This window comes from Scomber scombrus, chromosome 8 (genome assembly GCF_963691925.1).
Source record: "Scomber scombrus chromosome 8, fScoSco1.1, whole genome shotgun sequence".
Taxonomy (NCBI): domain Eukaryota; kingdom Metazoa; phylum Chordata; class Actinopteri; order Scombriformes; family Scombridae; genus Scomber; species Scomber scombrus.
Genome location: NC_084977.1, coordinates 23,534,461 through 23,554,558, shown reverse-complemented (window position 1 = coordinate 23,554,558; position 20,098 = coordinate 23,534,461). Strand labels below are relative to the sequence as shown.

The window sequence follows — 20,098 nt, the reverse complement described above, 5'->3', positions numbered from 1 at the left end:
GATCCCTCACATAGGAGAACAGACACTGAGCTGCTGGGACCTCAGAAAGCGAGCTGAAGGAGAGGTGAAAGGCTGCAACTCCTGCGCGCAGAAACTGCAGAAGAAACCAGAGAGGTGCATGAAAACAGCAGCAGCACCAACGAGCAATTCCTTCTGAGGGCTAATGCTGTGAAATTTGTAGACATTTCTAAATAGTTTTAGTCAATTTTGAGAGCCCGATGTCTCTGCCTATGTATCGAGATTCACCCTGAGGTTCCGACTGGCGAGAAAAAAGTACCCAAAAACTTTTCTTGAGTAGATTCTTGGATCTGAAATGGGCACCAGATTGATGTGGCTGTCCCTTGCGTTGTCAGTGGCGTTTTCCACTGGGCAAGACGCAGGGACCACAGTCTCAAAGGAGGACATCCCAGAGGGCGCATCCACCCTGGCATTTGTCTTTGATGTGACCGGCTCCATGTACGACGACCTGGTCCAGGTCATCGAGGGTGCTTCCAAGATTTTGGAAACATCCCTGAGTAGACCGAAGAGACCTTTGTATAACTTTGCCCTGGTCCCCTTCCATGACCCAGGTAATGAAATTAACCTATGAGAAATTGGAAGTCAAATTCATTTCTTGATTTCCTCTTTATGCATGACAGTTTTAGGTTTTCTGTTTAATTTCTGCACACTTTTTTTTTATTATTAATTGGAATTTTCTTTCTACTGTGGAAACAAAAGCACACAGAAAAGTGAGAAATGTGATAGTTTGCTCACAATCCGCCCTTTGAATGCCTAATGTTCCTCACACCTCCAGAGGAGGGACTCTGGGGGATTTTGTCTCTGCACACAGATGTTCAGCCTGGCGGTCACTATCATTAGCATTCCGCCAGGGTTAGTGTGTGGCTTTAGGTTTGCAATGCAGCTTGATGATTATCATCACCCATGGGTGCTCTCTCATTCTGAGCAGCTAATGTTGAGACAATATGTCATTGGGCTTATTTAACAGGAACCTTGGCTTGTAGGTCAGATGAGCAGGTACATAATCATGAAGAATAAAATCCAAATAATTTGCCCCAAATAATCAGGACTCACCACAGGACTGACCTTTACTAAAATGTAAGTTCAGGATAGTGGTATGGCAAGCACACAAAGCTACTGGAGAGCATACATTCAATGTGTGTAGTGACTTAGATTAGTTATATCACTTTCTTGTTTACCATCACAACCACAGCTTTACTTTGGTTGTTTTAGAGATGGAGAGACTTTCTGTGAGGATTTAAAGTCCCTGTAATTACTATTTTCTGACAGGGGGGAGAACTCACTTCGCTGCTTGCAAAAACACCATCAAAGGCTGCGGTCATGCCATGTCATGGGGGTTTGTGTGCTGATCTGGAGATGAGAAGTGGAAGGTGTCCGCCTGCGAAAACGTTCCATCAACATGGTCATATAATGTGTGTGCTCAGCATCAACTTTTTTTATTTTATTTTAAAGGAATTTTTCAAGCCACACTATACTACAAAACACCCTTTTCAGTATAGACAACACCAACCAAGACAATCTTTAAATATTCCTATAGGGATCCAAAGTTTGTCTATCACTAAGAAGTGATCTTCAAGTAGTACTGATTTTGCTTTCATGCCACTATACTATTGTCATGCATTTTGATTTGTGTAATAATCGACTAAAGTGTGCTGCAGGATTTCTGTTCTTATGATTGGAGATTCTTACTCACTCGATTATATATTTTTTTTAAATTGTCAGTTAATGGGCTTAACAGGTGTAAAGTCAGACTGATCCAAAAGATCTGAGAGACAGATGAACAGACAGAGGTGATCTGTGTAGTGAGGAGATAGATTCCTATTCCAGATGTTTGTTCTCCTCTGCTAAATTTCAGCGTGTCACAAATTCTTACGGCGCTCGATTCCTCAATAATAGATACAAGTACCCAACTCTGTGCCTAGAATAATACTTATATTCAAGGAAGAAATATGGTCAGTGTACCCAAATGGAACAAATGATGAATTCATTATCATATGCCTCTGGGGATTGGGGTGGGGTCATCATTAACAGATGATGAAAGAGCTGCAATCCATTGTGTCTTGGACAAAACCAACAGTAGTGAAATATCACTGATTGTAACCTGTATCTGATTTCAAGGCTTAATTCCTAGCAAATGTTACCCTTACTAGAAAGTAATTACAGAATTATTATATTAATCTTATATAGTATCTATAGTATCTCTTACTAATCTTATAGTAAAATGAGACGACAGCAGCTTCAGTGTTGTCTTTTCTTTACAAACTTCCATGTCTTTGTGTTTGTCCCTCACCACCTAGTGACGTTCGTTTGCTCCTTAAAATGTTTACGAGGATGTCAGAATGTGTTCTCCAAACCCCCCAGGGGAATAGAGGAATGATTAGCACAGCAAACTGCAAGCCGGTGTAGCTGAACATTTCCCCAAATGTTGTTCTGCCCTTGTCTCTTTTTTTGTCCTCCTTCGACTATGTCCCAGACCCATGGATCAGTTTTGTTTTCCTAAGGACCTTTATTTAAAGTTTGTTTCAATTTGATACAGATCCCTTTTCTCCACCAGTGTGATAATGCAGTCCCTCCTGTTTGATTTGGCTCCTTTTAAATCAGAGGCCGGAGCTTCCTCTTTATTTACACTGCAATCTGACACGGTAAACATTAGAGTGTGTGTCTGTGTTTCTGTCACTCTGTACTGTGTGCTTGCCTTTGTGTGTGTGTGTGTGTGTGTGTGTGTGTGTGTGTGTCAAGCGAGAGTGTCAAGAGGATGCCTGGATATTGGGGTCAGGCATGTGTGGGAAGATCAGTCAGGAAGCCTCCCCCTTTCCTCCATCCTGCAGGGAGAGAAAGAACGAAAGCAAGAGGATACTTGACAAGTCATTTTACTGAGGCACAGGGGTTGTGTATTTAACACCACAGTCTGAGAACACTCCAATGAAACAGTTGTAGGGTAGAATTTCAGCTACCCTGTTGCGTTACCATTTCAGTTACTTTTGAAAATGGGGTTCTACATTCAAATAACTGCAAACATGAACATCACTCATTCTGTAGCTACAGTCCAGGAATCCTTAGTTTCAGGCTGAGAAATCAAAGGTATATTGCAAACAGACTCTCCGGCCTCATGGAACGTTTTTTTTCTCGAATTTACAGCCAAATAAACTTGATTTCACAACACTCCAACCATTCCCAAGCCAGGAAATGTGGCTTTTATCCCAGGAATAATGTCAAACGTTGCTTTTTTCTTTTTCAATTAACCATAAATTAGGCCTTTCTGCAATGTATAAAAGAGCACTCTAAGGAGTTGAGATGATATGAAATATGTAGAGTATGTCTGTGTGTTTGTGCATGTGTCCACAAATTTGCTTCGCGAGTCCACTAAGATTTTACATTGTTGTCTTCATGGTTTTGCTGATGTTCTTACACACACATGCTCACCCTTGTAAATACTACCTTGCTGCGAGAGGCTGTGCCTTCATGCGTGTGTCTTGTAGGTGGTTGTTTGAGTGTTTAATTGGCTGAGGTTGAGATGGGTCAGAGTCTAGTGCCGTGGGACAGTGGGGAACTTACCATGCATGCCTCATTCATACACATTCAATGCAGCCAGAGAATATTAAAGGGGACTTCCATTGCCAGCTACCAGGGAGTACTACTCTTTGTGAAAAAAAGTGGTATAAAGCCTTTTTTGGAGCCAGAGGGAGCTGCACAAAGTCTAAAAAAAAATGCCTCAAATGATGTCATTTCAGTCAGTGTTGGTTGGGGCTGAAGAATACAGGTTTGAAAATGAAAAAAAAAAATGAAAAAAACTGGGAATGTGGAGTTAGAAAGAAGTGACGTTACCAGACCTCTGTAACCCGTTCCTCATCTCTGCAAGCGGCTCAAGTATTTGTTGGCTGCTAATAGCATAACACACAGGAATATGTACAGTTGAGTTGCATTATGGGTCATGTAGGCACTAGGTTTTGACAAGGAAGAAGAATGCATGGAATAAAAAAGACAATATCTTTGGTTTTGCTGATCTTTTAAATGTCCATTGTGTGTCCAACACCAATGTTACAGGAGTTTAATACTACATTGGCTGAGTACTCTTTTAAAACTGTGATGTGTTTTGTTTTGTTAGCTATGCATCCCAGCACACAAAGATTATAAAGTCAAAGTTTTGACAAAGTGGTTAGTTAGTAATCCACTTACTCCAATGTATAGAACGATAATTCCAGTGCTTGAGTTCCGTCTGGAACATTTTGGCAGTGAAAATATGTCATGCCCCTGGCCATTATCGGAGATCCATCTTCTAATTGAACACCGTCTTATTTTCGAGAAAATGTGGTAGTTGCAAAGTCCTTGCAGCAAGTGACTGTCTAAAGTCTACGTATGACCCATTTAGTATCTTCACTGTTGATCCTTTGCCTTCACTTTGGTCTCCAGCTAGTGAAACACATTTGACTAATGTCAGTGACTGCCACTCCTTGGTTGCCCAGGCTTTATGTTTAGGGTCATATATTTATGAAACTTGATGGCATTTTATGAAAAAGAGTTACAATTCATATTCCAAACACCCTCAAACACATTTAAAGTCAGCACTAAACCTCATAGTGATAGACTGATTGCCTTGCTGAGTCATGTCTGTCTACTCTAAACTGGCTCTCATCAATCGGCTCAGACTCAGCATTCTGACATTACAAAATGAAATAAGTCATGGTTACTTTAGAGGCTTGCATTGCTAACCTTTTCCTGCCAGTTACAGTATCTTTAGTTAAAGGCTGATGGAGCAAGGCTGGGGCACAGATTGATGAGGGGAGATGACGGGTACCTTCTACCTCCTCTGCATGATCAAAGGCACTCACCTCAGAAGCTCCCTTTGTTGGTGTTCAGCGTCCTTTTCCACCGTCCCCTTTTCCCTTTGTTTTCTTCTTTTCAGAGCAGTAGTTTTTTGTCTGAACCACCCCGCCCGTGTGAGATTACAAGGAGCCTGTGTTTAGCTGGACAGAGTCAATAATGATCCTATTAGGCAGGAATGTCAAAAGAGAGAGAGGTGGAGATTTTTGAGAATTAGAGGAGGAGAGGAGTGCGGCAGACTGCAATGTGTATCTGTGTGTAATACACCTAACCTGGAATATTAAAATGGCCTTTAATTTTTAGGACTGTACAGGCACCTTCTGAAGTACCCTGGGGTGCTCTTAGCATAATCGGTTTCAACTCCATTTGGCTTTGTAAACGGTGCTCAGGAAGTTACCTTTCATCTTGGAAGGCAGCACATACCTGAGGGCTGCTTTAGGAACACTTTAAAACATTGTCCATTCTGCTTTCCTGTTTGCAGGTTTATCTACGACAGTTTAGGAGATTTGAAGGCAAATTATAGATAAAGGATGTTGGCAGTGTTTAGAAAAGTCACAGGTAGTTGCCCTTTAGATGCACTGGTTGACATGAATCCATTTGGAATAAATGACCCATTGAAAAGGCATTTGTCAAGCATTTCTGTTACTTTGTACTCTCGATTAAGTCTGGTTTGTTTCCCTTTAAGCCTTAGATTTGTTTTCCAAACTCTGTTGAATTCCAAGCCTCATACTGAGGTCCCGAAGGTTCAGCTGACCTAGTTGTGACCTTCGGGGATCTTTGACATCACTGTCTGGGCTCTCACCGATATCCTCTCGACCTTTTGTGGCTGGATTTTTGTTTGTTTTGCAGCATCATTTGGATAACTGTGTGAGCATGAAGGAGAACATGGGAGACACTGCTTTATTGAAACAGTGAGAAACACAGTGAGAACATGGTTATGGGGTAGGAAATAAAGATTAATCTCAGGAAGTGTGCTAAGGTTTAAATAAAAACGAAAGGGAAAAAAGGAGTTTAAGAAGTTAAACTGAACATTTGTTCATCTTGGCAGAATTAGGAAATTAATTAAGGAACAAGTTGATTAAATGCTTTAAAGCCTTAGGAATAGTACACAATTGCTGGTTGTTTCAAGAAGAAGGTCATCTGCCTTATAAAACGTATACAGATGTTGAATTAGATCTGAGAAGTTTAGCCTGTGTTGTTGTTGTAGGCAGTTCACGTCACACAGGAATCTGACCACTGCCTGTTTATGGATTTCAATGTGTCACAAATGCGTTTGCTGCATGTCAGAGATGTGTTTTTCTTGTTCTGTGGCAGACATGTTTACCTGACCTGTCTCTAACTCTTACCATGTGTCCACAGCATAAGCAACTAGTCACTCCAATCCATTTATTTGAGAGAGCAGAACACCCGAGGAAAGTCAGGTGATTTTGATAACTGCCACTGGTTGCCTTTTTGCTGGTGGGGAGCTGTTTTTTGGGTTTTTTTTTAATACTGTTTCTTACAGTTTGTCATGTCCACCGCTTTAACAATGCAGTGTATGGAGAAGGTTTGGACCACATCCAGATTTTTAAGATATAGTTATTATTTTTATACTGAACCATTTTTATGCCTCTACAACAAACGCTTGGGTCTCAAACCAAATAGTCACTGCCCTGGAATCCAAGTGGATAATTTCCAGCTGCTCGTTGCCAACGATACCAGCTGCAGACGTACAGTGGGGTCCAAAAGTCTGAGGCCACTTTCTTATTCAAGTGAATGGGAAAGTAGTCTCAGACTTTAGTACCCCACTGCATGTACACTATGTTGTATATTAGTATTTGCCAGTCAGCATGTTTAGTACTTTATTACCCATAATAATAAGCAGCAACCTCAGCATTTTTACTGTTGCCCCTTCAACAAGGGCTTTTCTCAAATCAGCATTTTTATAGTCAATTTAGACCACGCAGATCAATGTCTAGACATTATTATTAAGGTAGCCTTTTTTTCTAGATTCATTTGATTTCATTGTTTTACATCATATTTTTAGTGTCTGGATGACTAATTTGGAACACATTAGATTTATATCTATACAGATCATGTGCCAAACTTGAACATTCCCATGATTTGGTGTGGCATGACCTCATGTTGGCTGTGTTTTTTCACTTTACTGTGTAAGCTGTTCATGTACATTTTAGTTGAAACACATGTAAGGTTTCAGCAGTGGAGCTGGAGTGCAAACTATTAATTGCCAAGCTATATTTCTTTTCCTTTGTTTATTCAAAAGTTGTTTGCTTCTTTCTTTCTTTTATACAGATTAGAATCCTTAAAGCTGGAGTAATCAGCGTCTTCATATTGACATTGGATCAAACGACTGTGTGTAATGTGACCGAAGTTGCTCAGTGTGACAAATCACAGAGAATTGTTTTCTTTTCCCGGTGACTCTGCAGTATCCCTCAGCTCTATGTAGCGTTTTACAGTAGCATCAAGTAAATACCAACTGGTAAAGCATTCTGCTATTGGTGGAGACCAAAACAGAGCTAAAAAGAGAATACATTTGCTAATGTTGCTCTGTCTTGATATGTAAATAGGGAACTGTTTGTGAGCATGTTTGCCACAACAACTTTATGAGGTGTTAATATGTCAGTGTTGTGTTTACACCTTATTACTCTGCCTCAAAGTGGCCAAAAACATAAATTATTGCTACTTTAATTAAATTCTGTCTACTTGGCAAGATTTACCAAAAAAGACCAAGTGGGGAATTACATGCTTGTAAAAGGTTAATGATCTTATTATCGCAGACCACAGGTTTACACCCATGAATGAGCAGGAAGTTTTCAGCGACCGTATGAACTCTGAAATGAGAATGCATGCATTGTTTACGAAAATAGATGAGCTCATGGGTCACAATAGAAGAAGACTTGCCAATTTTTTAGACCCAGCTGAACAATTTTAACAGTTTTGTTGTTCTGTCTGGAAGGACATAATTTGATGCAAAGCATTTGGTTGTGAAATTGTCGACCAGTGTGCAGTGTTTTGTGCTTGATGCATTTTTGTTTTCCTTCCTCATTGCATCTTGCAGGTATATTCTTTTCCTTTTTTAGGTGTCCTCATTCCTCTCTCTCTCTCTCTCTCTCTCTCTCTCTCTCTCTCTCTCTCTCTCTCTCTCTCTCTCTCTCTCTCTCTCTCTCTCTCTCTCTCTCTCTCTCTCTCTCTCTCTCTCTCTCTTCCCCCACCCCTTGCCTAGCGTCTCATCCACCTCCACAGAAACATGGTATGTAGTGCTGAAGCATTCTCTGAAAGGCTGCAAAACTAGTGACATGTTAATGTGTCTGGACCAGAGACAGAACAAAAGGTTAAAGGCAGTGGAAAGAAGTTGAGTCGCCTAAAGATTTTGATTGACATGAAGGCCGGTGTGGTTTTCTGACTGTGAGAAATGTGTCTGAATCTGACAAATGTTGAGGGAGTTACGCGCTGCAAGGCTGAAGGTCAGGCTGTTAGTGCCCTCTGACCCCATGCTTCTGAGGGGTATGTGTAGGGGAAGTCGTGTATCATGACATCCTATCTCCATGGCTCAGTGGTGAAGACCACCTCAGACCAAGATACTTTATGCCATAGCACTATTTTTGCGTTCTGTACCTTAAGGTGATGAGACATTACAGAATTGAACACTCACACTAGTGCTTATGAATGCAGTATCATTTTTACATTTGAAACTGAGTGTGTTTTGATGAAGCTGGCATTCTGCGTAAAACTGATGACAAGCACATGCTGACCCTCTGTCAGCTGTCTTGACAACCTTGAAGGGCCAAAATAATTTAGTTTTCCACAACATACCCTAGGCCAAGCTGAGGCCCTTCCTAGTGTGCTGTGGCACCCAGGCTGAAAATCACTGCCTCAGACATCTGAGTGCGTCTGTGTGTGGTCTACAGTGCTGATTTGCTGCATCTGAGGTTTCCCTGTCTGCTTCAGTATGCATAATTAGAATTTTCTCGGTAAAACAGAAAAAGTACACCAAATAGAAAACACCTCTCAGTAACCTTTTAGGACTCTGGGATTACACCATCAGTCATAAAACACTTGGTCATGTGTTTTGCAGTTATGCGGTTGTAATATTGTGGTTGTTGCCATTTATTTTCAAACTGTCTACTTGTCTTTTAAGGTAAATTAATGGATTTTTTTGGAAATTAAAAGGCCACATTTAACTCTGAAGTACTTTACTTTTCAGAGTGAATCATAGAATCAGGCCAAGCCAAGTCTTAGGGTTTTGGCTTTTTTGCAATGGAGACCATATGTAGAAACATCACAAACAGCACATTTCTCAGTGTGTTTCCTACCTGTGCCAGTTTTGTGCCCTTTCAGTGAGAAGCATTTAGATGCCTGATGCCTCTCTAAGCTGCAGCTTTGTCTTTTTTCATCCTCTTCTCCAGCCCTCCCAGTCATTCTTAATATGTTGTCAAGGCAATGAAGAGAGCATCTTTACAATGATGCATTGTGTGTAAGGGAGATGTTGCACAACATAGCCCATCAGGGGTGGGGTTGGTTCTGTAAGCAGATGGCTTTTGTAAGATGTTGTTTTAACCATGCAAAGGTGTCACCTGCACGTTTTTTGTTTTTTTTTGTAGTTCACATTTATCAAGATTCATTACAACTTGACCTAGAAACCCCACAATCAATCAATATTGATAGAAACAGCAAAAGGTTAAGTGAAGTTAGACAAATTAGTTCCCTGATGTAAAAAGGTGGGGCGGAGCGGAGCAGAGGATTAGCAACACAGTTTAGACAACATGTGTTGGCCCTCAGTCTCATTACTCTAAGCAGCATTGTTTGTGTTTACACCGTTTGCTTTTACATGTCTTGGACTTTTAAATGATTGCAAATAATGGACCTGAGCCACCAAGTTGGTGGTTACATAGGACTATGAGGACTGTGGGGTATAATATTAATACAAACCAGATTCTGGCAGTTTGTTTTGAGGCATTCATTAACAATTCTGACTAATCTCAACATATACCCTCATTGCCTGTATAAAATTAGATTCAAAGATGTCATAGACCAATAAGCTCTAACTATAACCAACAGTGCCTGACACAGCATAACTTATAAAGCTGTAAACAAAACAGACTACAGTGTTGTGGTTTGATAAAGCTTCTATGGTCAGAAGAGTCTGCGGAGTATACTGAGAGGCAAAGACATTATTTGTTGAATTGGGGTGGTCTGTTCTGTGGAACATCTGCTCCAGAAAGTCACAAATTCAAAATGCTCAGTGTAGTTTTTTGTACAGTACTGGGAGCTAAAACTAAAGTTAAATGTCCCTCTAAAGTAAAAATGTAGCTAAATAAGTCAAATGGGAAACAAATGCTGACTAAAATGAAATACTGAAACAGGAAAGTGAGTTAAATTGATGTGCTCCAGATGGATTTATGTATTGGTTACCCTGTTCAGACCATGTCCAGAGTTCAAGAGCACAACTGACAAACTGTTCAGGTCAAAAGTGAACCATGAAGACACAGGGTCAGACGGGGTCAGAGAAAATTCTAACTCATTCCTCTATGTGGTGCTTTTCTTTGAATCCTCTACAGGAGCACATATATCTAATCTCTACCCAGGTCACGTCAAATATTTTGTATTTATGCAGCCACAAATCACAAATTTGGCTCTAGGGCTTTAAAATCTGCAAAGCATATGATGCTCTCTACTCTCTACAGGTTCCTTTTGAATGCTAACTATGGATACATCAATTGTTTCTTACAGAGTATAAACTGTTAATATATAGTATTGACAAATAAAGCAAACATTTTATGCTCCAACATTCAAAAATCTATCTCAACATCACTCTTGCTGGATGAAGACATAATGTACTAGATTGAATGTAGTCCTCATGGAGGCAATGTAGAAGACAGTTAAAGTCATAAATCTTGCCAAATGGTCTTCAGTCTTGTTTCAAGCAATAAATTATTCACTTACATTTGCCCTCGCTCCCCTCCATATTCATCTGCATTCTTCTTTTGTGGCTGGTATTCAGACGCAGAGTCTGGGCAGTGACCCAACCACACAGACAGATCACATTCAACTCGTTCTTTTAAGTTTTTCTTTGTAGAAATTCACAAATCCACACGTCACATTCACTCATAAACATTTTCGGTGAGAAATTAGACTAAAGGTTTTGACTGCCAACACGTGATGTGGATCTCAAACAAAAGAGATCTATGAAGGGTCCACTGTGATCATTGCCTCTGACCCCACCACTTCCCAGACCAGATGTAAATGGAGCATCAGAAAGTATGCAGTAACAAGCCGACATCAGTTCCTTATTCAGTTCTTTAACACTGCCTGTTATGCATTTATGACTTTCAGATAATGACTATAAAGACCACTAAGCGATAATAGTTTACAGATGGCCTGTGTTGACAGATAGCCTGCATCTTTATTCAATCTTCATTTGAGCGTGACAGTCATTTCCTCAGATAATTTTTGTGAGATGCATCTGTCAAGAGTTTTACATCTACCGACTGTTGCATTACAGTAGAATATCATTTTATGAAGTATTATGACTTTAGTTTGAACTTTAACAGAGAAGAGCACAAGCGGAGCAGACCGCGTCAAGAACACAGCTCAACAGTTTGCATTCAACATTAGATATTGCATTATCAGGTAATTTTACATTATATAGTATTTCATATAAAATGTATCAAACTGATTTTAACCATTAACTTTATTTGTGAGAATATTTCTCCCTTACTGGAAAGAGGAGAGGGACAGGAAAGATATGAGAATACACTATAAGAAACTTATTAATTAACTTACTATCATTGATATCAACAGCAGCATTTCTTCTTATTAATTCCATCACACCTTCAGATTAATATGCACTGACGCACTCAAACATAGATTAGGGGATTTCCCTTTGCAGAGAGGTGGACCTTTTTCTATGGCTGCATGAATAGCCACGCCACAGAACCACATGTCCCCATAAATTAACTATTTTAAATTTACAGGCACGCACACACAGCAAAAACGGCACACACTTAATTAAGACTTCACCAGGGTTACATCCTCTTCTGTGTTCTGTCTCCAGCACCAGTTATCCTGTCGAATTGATGACTAGTGGAGGGTTCAAAGCTGTCATCTGTCTCTGGAACACGCTCGCCATCAGGCATTGCAGCTGGCAGGGATTACATGCCTGTGTGGGGTGTGTTCATCAGTTTTGTCCCAGTATGCGTGTGTTTGTGTTTGTGTGTGCGAATGGCCGTGAGTGTCATTAATGGAGATCTGTGGGTTTGTGGCCCATCATCTTGAGACACATCCAATTGTATCGTATGAAGTGAAACAAGAGCGGCAGCGCTGCAACTATCAGAGTTTAACTGCCTGGTGGTCCTCCTCTCTGTTGGTTGTTGGAAGTAGTTTCCATCACGAGTTCAGTCTTTGGTGGTTTGAAATCAAGCCTGTAGTCAGCTCAGTCCCTCAGGGTTAAACCTCAGTCATTATTTGGCTGCTGGTGACATCTTACAGGGAGAGAGGGTGCCAGGAGAAAGAGTGGGGGTGAGAAAGAAAACAGTGAAAAGGAAAGAATAGAGAGACACAAAGAAAGGTGAAAGGGGAAAGAAAAGAAAACAGTGATGGAAAACAAAGGCAAAATAGGAAAACAGAAAAGCGAAAGCAAGATTAGGCTTGTATTGTGCAGCATGTGGACTTCAAACGTTTTAGACCAAAATAACCAATTAGTACAAGAGGTATTGAATCAATCCAAAGTATGTACTGAGGCTATGTTGGCTGTTGATTTCTGGGGTTGCAATATTAAGAGTCGATAAATAGAAGTAGTCATTGGTTATCAGATAGCTGTTTTGCAATGCTAAATTTCAATTGTTTAGTCTGAAAAGTTTTCTCTGACATCATACTGACTGGAAATGGGGACAAATAGCAAAATAAGTGACTCATAATTGCGTGCTGCTTTGTTTTTTTGTGACTCAGTGTGCTGAAAGAACACATTTCTGATTATGTAACTGTAAACTGCAAACTGCTGCAATTGTGGTTATTCTGTAATAGTAACGACTTAGTTGTGTCATTGTCAATGCCAGAAATAATGAGACTTTATTTGAAGTAAATGGACATTATTATCCTGTCAGAGGGTCTAGCCACTTTCTCTACACCATGCTTTCCCATTTCAAATAGGCAACACATATGATCTCGGTCAAGCAGGAATTAATCTTCCATAAGGCTGCAATTTCCTGTTTGGGGAAATATTTCAGTCTGATTTCACCAATGGTGTCCAAGTGAAGCTGGCCAATTTGAACAAATTTAATTAGGGATTTAGATGTGTGTCAAAAAGAAAGAGAGAGAAAAAGATAACGAGGGGCTATTTTCCCTGGTGTCTTTCCCTTGACTGAAAGAAACAATTCATAAAAAAGTAAGAAAGAATGTGAACAATTAAATACAGCACATTGTTTCTTGGATGCAGTATACTTATTCAGTTTTGTGTTCCCAAGAGATACATAATATATGTTTACAATCTATTAGTAGTGATGGGCACTCATACAGAGGTAATTACAGAACACAATGTTGATGACATTTTGAACTACACTATATTATTGTGTTTGTGTGTGCATATGTGTGTCAGGTGTGTAAATTCACTCATGTTATTTAACACATATGTCTGCAAACCTGTGTGCTCTTTTGTGCTGCATGTTTAGGGTTGGATACTGATTGCACGGTGTGCTGTTTCACATGTGTTTTCTCAGTGGGGCTGATTAAGTGAATTATGCCCCATAGCTGACGGTCAGGATGACAGCCACTCTCATTCTGGCAAATTTTTACCCTGACTCAGCAGAATGACAGAAAGCAGTGTGTGTGTGTTTACAGCCTCTGTTGCTATTAAGTGTTGTAACAGCTACATGTTGTGCAACTTTACAGAATGCATGAATGCATGTGAATGCATGAAAAAGAAAGAAAGAGGGATTTGTTTGTTAGGATTTCCTCTGCTTAACAAACATCAAATAACCTGTTGTCTTTTGTTGGATGAGGAAAGGCACACAACCTACTTCACCTGACTGTTATTCGATTAAAGATCTCACACTAGTCCAACACACGCTGGCTCATTAAATAAATCTGAAAATAATGATTGCACATTTTGTTCATAAAAATCTTGAACCATGAAAGAACCGGTGACTGTAAATAGGAAAAATAACCCAACCCTTTTTGACTGCAATACTGCTGGTATTGATTAAATTTCAGTTTACTTGCTGTTCATCTGGTTGCTGTTGGTCCGTCTTGTCACAGCACTAAGGCTTTTATAAACTGAAGTAATTGTGAGTTAGGAACATCCAGTTTTTTGTCTTTCGGGATGAAAAAATGGAAACAAACGCTGTAGACTGTATATGTGATGGCTACCACTCCTTTGTAAACTCTTGCATTAGAAGGTCTTGGAGGATGCGGGCTTCAGGGGATATAAAGAGCGAAACTTTCTCAAACTGTCAAATCATATCACAGTCACAACTTTGCGGAAATAGCAGTGATACATAATACGCATTTGACAATGTTTCTGTCAATTGCGTGTCATGTAGCAGCTTGTGAAACTCTCGTGTCTTATGCGCTCCTGCCAAAGCTCAGAATTTATTTTCTTTGAAGACATTAACGGCTGTGACCTTTCAATGCATCAGCCTTTGAATTCCTCGCTGCTGATGTTGTAAGGAAAGAGAAACTCACTCCACAGTGAATGCTCGTGTGATACCCAGCAAATTAGCTTTAGTCTGGATGTCAGAGGAGGTGAAACTGAGATTGCATTTGGACAACTGCCCAGTTTGTTCCATCCCATTAGACTTTCTTTCTGTGTCTAAGCTCAAACGGGATTTGCAGATGCATGCTTTACAACCGGCATTACAGATGAATGCTGTAAGAATACCAAGGTGGAGCCTGGAGTCATTTGTTTGGATGATTTACTTCTAGTCAGCATGTGTCAACAACTTGCACTTCTAACAGATTAAGAAAACAGGAAGACATACAGATCTTCATTTTGATTTGTTTGTGGTGATCATTTTCTCCCTTTTGTTTTGTTCTTCTTGTCAGACTTGCAAGCATTCTTTCTCTCTGAGTTCATTTACTTGGCCTTGTTCATGCCACTTATGTGTTCCTTGTCATCACAGAGAAAGCATTAAAACTATTTCCTTTGCAGCAGTCACATGTTTTATCCAAAACAAATGTATCAATTTACCTCATTGTATAGGTATTTAATGAAACAAGGTACTAGTGGACTGTTACCACTGTGAAGCTCCCAGACATTAACTATTTGATAAGATAGGTGGTACTGAAAAGGAGCATGCTGTTTTTAGGTCTCCAGATGTGGATAAATACACATTTAAAGAGGAAAGTAACAGCAGTTGAATCAATATCTTAATATGTCAGAGTCAGAGATCATTACACAAGTAGAGTTTGAATGGTTAGATTCATTTGATCTGATACTCTTTAGAGGTCATGAGTATTAGCTATGGTTTTCCACAGTGCTGGTGCAAGGAGGGTGGCTCTGGTTAGGGGCACCGTAGCCAAAATAGTCTAAAGAATACTTACAACAGCCATGGGAACTTATCCCATAAGGAAAGAGATGTCAGCTTTTCCATCTCTGCAAAGTTTGGCTTGAGATCCGTGTTCCGCTCAGAGCAGCCAGACACATTTCCATGTTAGTTTTAAAAAGCGTCTCTGATCGCTGCAAATGTTCCTTCTCTCCACCTTGAGGATTTACAAGGATGCCAAAATCTGCGTCACTTGGAAAAAAAAAGAAGACTTCTTGTGTATGTAATTATAGAAAGTATGACCTGAGTATTTCTCAGGAAGAAATGTAAAGAAAATGCCTCTGATTCCTTATTGCATACAGTGCAAAGTTATGTCAAATTCAACAACCTTAAATGATTTTTATTATATGCGAGAGAAGCGGAATAAAAAGTTGTCCACGTTAATGCTACTAGTATGTTTAAGCAGCCTCAGCACTCCACTTAACATCTTAATTTCTCATTTGGGTCCTGGCCTCTAACAAAGTTGAAGACTGTTGTAAAATAGTTCAAACTGTATCCTTTTTCAAAAGTCAGGGATCCTTTGTAATTGCCCTCTCTTCAACAAGGGAACCCTTGTTTTCCAATCTGCTGCATGTGCAGAACTGTAGTGTGTGTGTAGTATGTGTAGTGCATGTGTGCGCTTTTGCAGCCCCTCATCAGGCTCATTCCACAACACAGCTGCAGTGGCTGAAGTCACACAGTTTGACTCGAGAAGGGGCTTAGCAGCTCATTAACGGATAGAACAAAGAAAGCCGAGAAACAGCAGTGACTACCATCGCTGGCAGAGGTACAGAGCAAAGGCCATGTTGTAGCTGTGTGGTGGTTGTGCGAGGCAGGAGTAGAGAGGAAAAACAGCTGAGGAAACTTTGCTTTTGTGCAGCATTAATGTCTAAGGTGAAAAGTTGAATGGATAGGTGAAGAAGAGGAACACAAGATGTATTAGATGTAGACATATTGTATGGCTACAGACACCCAGCTGGTCTGCCATGCTTCATATATACTGTATAGTTTGGTTCATTCTGTTTGTTTGTTTGTTTACGAAAATCATTGATTTACCAAAAAGTGGGTGATTGAGTAATCTCAGTAAAATGTTAAAGGGGTCAGTATGCTTCACACAAAGTGCTTGATTGATCGTCGAACAGCAAATCTCCTTCCACACTTTCCAATGTTTTAATTGGGTGTGATTGACTTTTTTTGTGATTTGTTTTTTTCCGCAGCTGTCAATCTAACATTTAATTCAATTCAGTCCAAATCTTCCACTATCACATAATCTGTGTTTTATTTACTGCAGCTTTAAATAATTCTTTTTTATTCCCAGTCAGCATGGGCTTTACCAATTGGGCCATTTGTCTACTTTGTTCAGTATTATATATCTTATCTACATTCTTTTTCAAGCTGTAGACAATAACAGCTTATGAACATCAATAACACGAGGGATTGAAGTCTTTCCAGAGCTCAATTTTCTTATCAGTCCAAAAGCAGCTTGTAGTATAACTCATGTATTAACAGGAGTGGGAAATACAGACCAAGACATCTTCAAAGTCATTATATCTCATGTGTATTTAAAAATATTTCATCATTGCTTTCATATTTTCCTTTATCACTTGTTTGATGGCTCTCTCTCACATTTCCTTCTCTCCTACTCTGTGTTTATTAAATATATCTATTTTCCTGAGGCTCTCTTTACCACAGTTCATATTGTGACATTTTAATCTGGACATCCGTAAGCATTTGCCAAAACTAATATTTGGCTCATGAGAATTTAGGCTACAAAAGTGCTTTCAGTTTTTCATCTGATGCAGACTTCAGCCTGTGGCCTATTAATCACAGAGCTTCTTTCTGTTGTTTCTTTTCAGAAATTGGACCTGTAACAATCACAACAGACCCAAAGAAGTTCCAGTATGAGCTGAGAGAGTTGTATGTTCAGGTGGGTTCAGCACATCACATTCATCAAACTGAGGGAACAGCAGCAGCAGCAGCAGCAGCATTGACACCAAGATCATCTGGCAGTGATAAAAGCAGCAGATTGTGGCCATGCCAGTCAGTTGTATATGTCAGCTGATTGAGATGGAGGGATCAGTCAGTCTTAAATGGATGATGAAAGACGCCTCAAGCAATAGTTACTTTTTCTCAACTTTAACAAGAGACTTAAAATTACTGGTCCCATTTAGAGTGGAATTGTATCCTCCATACATTGTAACCAAGGCGTCTACTGTTCATCATATGTTGACCTCAGTGTTACGCAATCAAAATACCCTTCTGCATCCCATGTTTATTTGACTTCCTGCACCATAAAAAACAAATGTATAAACAAAAACACACAATGACCACTAAACAAAGCATGGCAAGTTCAGATTTCTGTGTAATCACGCAAGAGAAAGGAAGTTGTTCGGGACTCTTATTGTATACCACATCAGCAAAGCAGAACCACTACAAAACAAGTACTCTTCCTGTGTAAATATGACAAAGAGACAGACAGAGACAAAAATCCTTCAGAGGTCTGCGCTTTGAAGAAAGACTTTGGCAAGTGTCTGTGCATCCTTGGCATGTGCTCCTGTTAATCTGGTGTGTAGCATGGAGGAGATCCAGTTTCCTCTCACTTGCTGCTTCATTCCTGAGTCTGTTTTTCCTCACCTCACCTCCTCACCTGCACAACTCCTAGAGAGGTTTTGGCCAGAGTAGATGGAAAAGATTCTCATTTGACATGAAGGCCATTGTGTTTAAGGGAGGTGCTGTTAAGCAACACTTCATATTTTTAAGCCCCAAGAACAAAAGTGCACAGGGGAGTTATCAGGGTTAGTATTGGGGGCAATAGGGGAATGAGGGGGGGATTTTTGGCAAAAGCAGAGATGATGGGGTACAAAAAGAGTTAGAGGATTCCTGTCTCTTCACTTTCTGCCCCTCCTGGCCTAAAATCATGGGTCACTCCATTCCAGATGTTTCTCTTGATGCATCCAAGTTAAGTATTGAACCACTCAGATGGACAGACATGTGCCTGCTGGAATGCTTCAGAAGACATTGCTCTTTGACCTCACCAGCACAACCCTATCTCAACATAATGTGAAATGTTGTAAATTATATGTATTTAGCAAGCAGCAAAAATGTCGACACTGAAAGTATGAGTGAAATGTTCAGTGTAGTTCTTTGTTTCTTATCGAAATATTCTATCTTGTTTTCCAAATGGGATCTTTATCCACTAGCAGAAACTACGGCGTCAACTTTTTATGGTTATGTTTAGGCACTGGCAGCACTTGGTGAAGCTGAGGGAAAGATCTCTTGGTTTTTTACAGATCTCTTTGTTTAATACAGAAAAAGTCCACAATGAAAGCACAGTACGTTAATTAAAATCTAAATGAAACAGTCTTTATAAACAATCTTTAGCTGTCCTTAACCAAAGTGTTTTTGTCACTTATAACAACTGCATCTTGTACACCCAACTTTCTTCATGCGGTTTTGGAGCAATATTTTCTGTAGTGTTTTCTGTAGTGTAATTAAAAAAAAATAAAAAATACCTGTGAACTTAATCCAGGCATCAATTGCCAAAGCAATGCAGAGTACTGGACAAAAAAAGTCATACTGTCAGACACGCTTTCTTTAACCTTTTACGTTGGTTTCCCTGTCAGCATTGTTGGAACAAATTTTGTGTCAAATTTTGAGGTTCACTAGGTGTTGAAAGTCTCCTGTATTTCGTATTTCCACCACTAGCCAGGTCATTTTTTTCAACTTCAAAGTATCAGTAACATTTACTGGAACATTCAGAAAACTGTGGCTCACACACACACACACACACACGCACGCACGCACGCACGCACGCACACACACACACACACACACACACTCTACATGTAAATGCACACCATTTGCTCATGATGCCATTCTCATTCCTAGGGAGGTGGGGACTGTCCAGAGATGAGCATTGGCGCCATTAAAATTGCTCTGGAGATCTCCTTGCCAGGATCCTTTATTTACGTCTTCACCGACGCCCGTTCCAAAGATTACAAGCTAACCCATGAAGTCCTTCAGCTCATTCAGCAGAAACAGTCACAGGTTTGGATATTACTTTCTGCAATAGATATTGCACACAAATTCAGTGTCAAAGAGATCACATTTTTATGTATGTGTGTAGGTGGTGTTTGTGCTGACGGGAGACTGTGATGATAGGAGTCATGTCGGTTACAAGGCCTATGAGGAGATCGCCTCCACCAGCTCTGGACAAGTCTTCCATCTAGACAAGAAACAGGTCAATGAGGTAAGAGCAAACTGAAGAGAAATTTGGAGCTACACTTCTACGCTTTTCAAGTACAAGTTCTCTAGTTTCAGAGTGAGGAGAAAAACATTTTTATTCCAAAACATACGATTTGTTCACAGTGATGAAATCATTTGAACTTGGGCAGGGCTTTACCCCTAAGCTGTGTAAATAAAATGGTAGTTGAAAGCTTTACAGCGTCTCTCTTGTCTTTTGCCGTGCGCAAGTTTCAAATCCATTGCGCAGGAAACATTTAATTGTTCATTGTTTTACGTATACTCTTTTTAAACCTTTCCAAAAAATGTAAATCAGTCATGAAGCAGTATTGAATAGGCAGAGAGTCAAAGCTTGAATAGTATTGCTATTTTTGCTACTGTTTTCTTGCTAAAAAAAACAGAAATTGTAGCTTTTATTGTATCCAGTTTTCTATTAAGACCAAGTCAGAGTTGTTTGCTCTTTCTGCCTCTTTTTAGAAATATTTCAATATTTCTCACTA

The 20,098-nt window shown here is 39.8% G+C and overlaps 1 protein-coding gene across 1 annotated transcript in view; it reads left to right on the top strand.

Annotated features, from left to right (window-relative positions):
- The first annotated feature begins 247 nt into the window (after positions 1-247).
- Positions 248-20,098, top strand: part of hmcn1 (hemicentin 1) — an 85,940-nt gene continuing 66,089 nt past the window's right edge. Inside the window, exons 1-4 of the mRNA XM_062424708.1 lie at positions 248-569; positions 17,213-17,283; positions 19,245-19,403; positions 19,483-19,605. Of these exons, the coding sequence (XP_062280692.1) occupies positions 314-569; positions 17,213-17,283; positions 19,245-19,403; positions 19,483-19,605 (609 nt within the window). The 5' untranslated portion in view covers positions 248-313. The remainder of the gene's footprint in view (positions 570-17,212; positions 17,284-19,244; positions 19,404-19,482; positions 19,606-20,098) is intronic.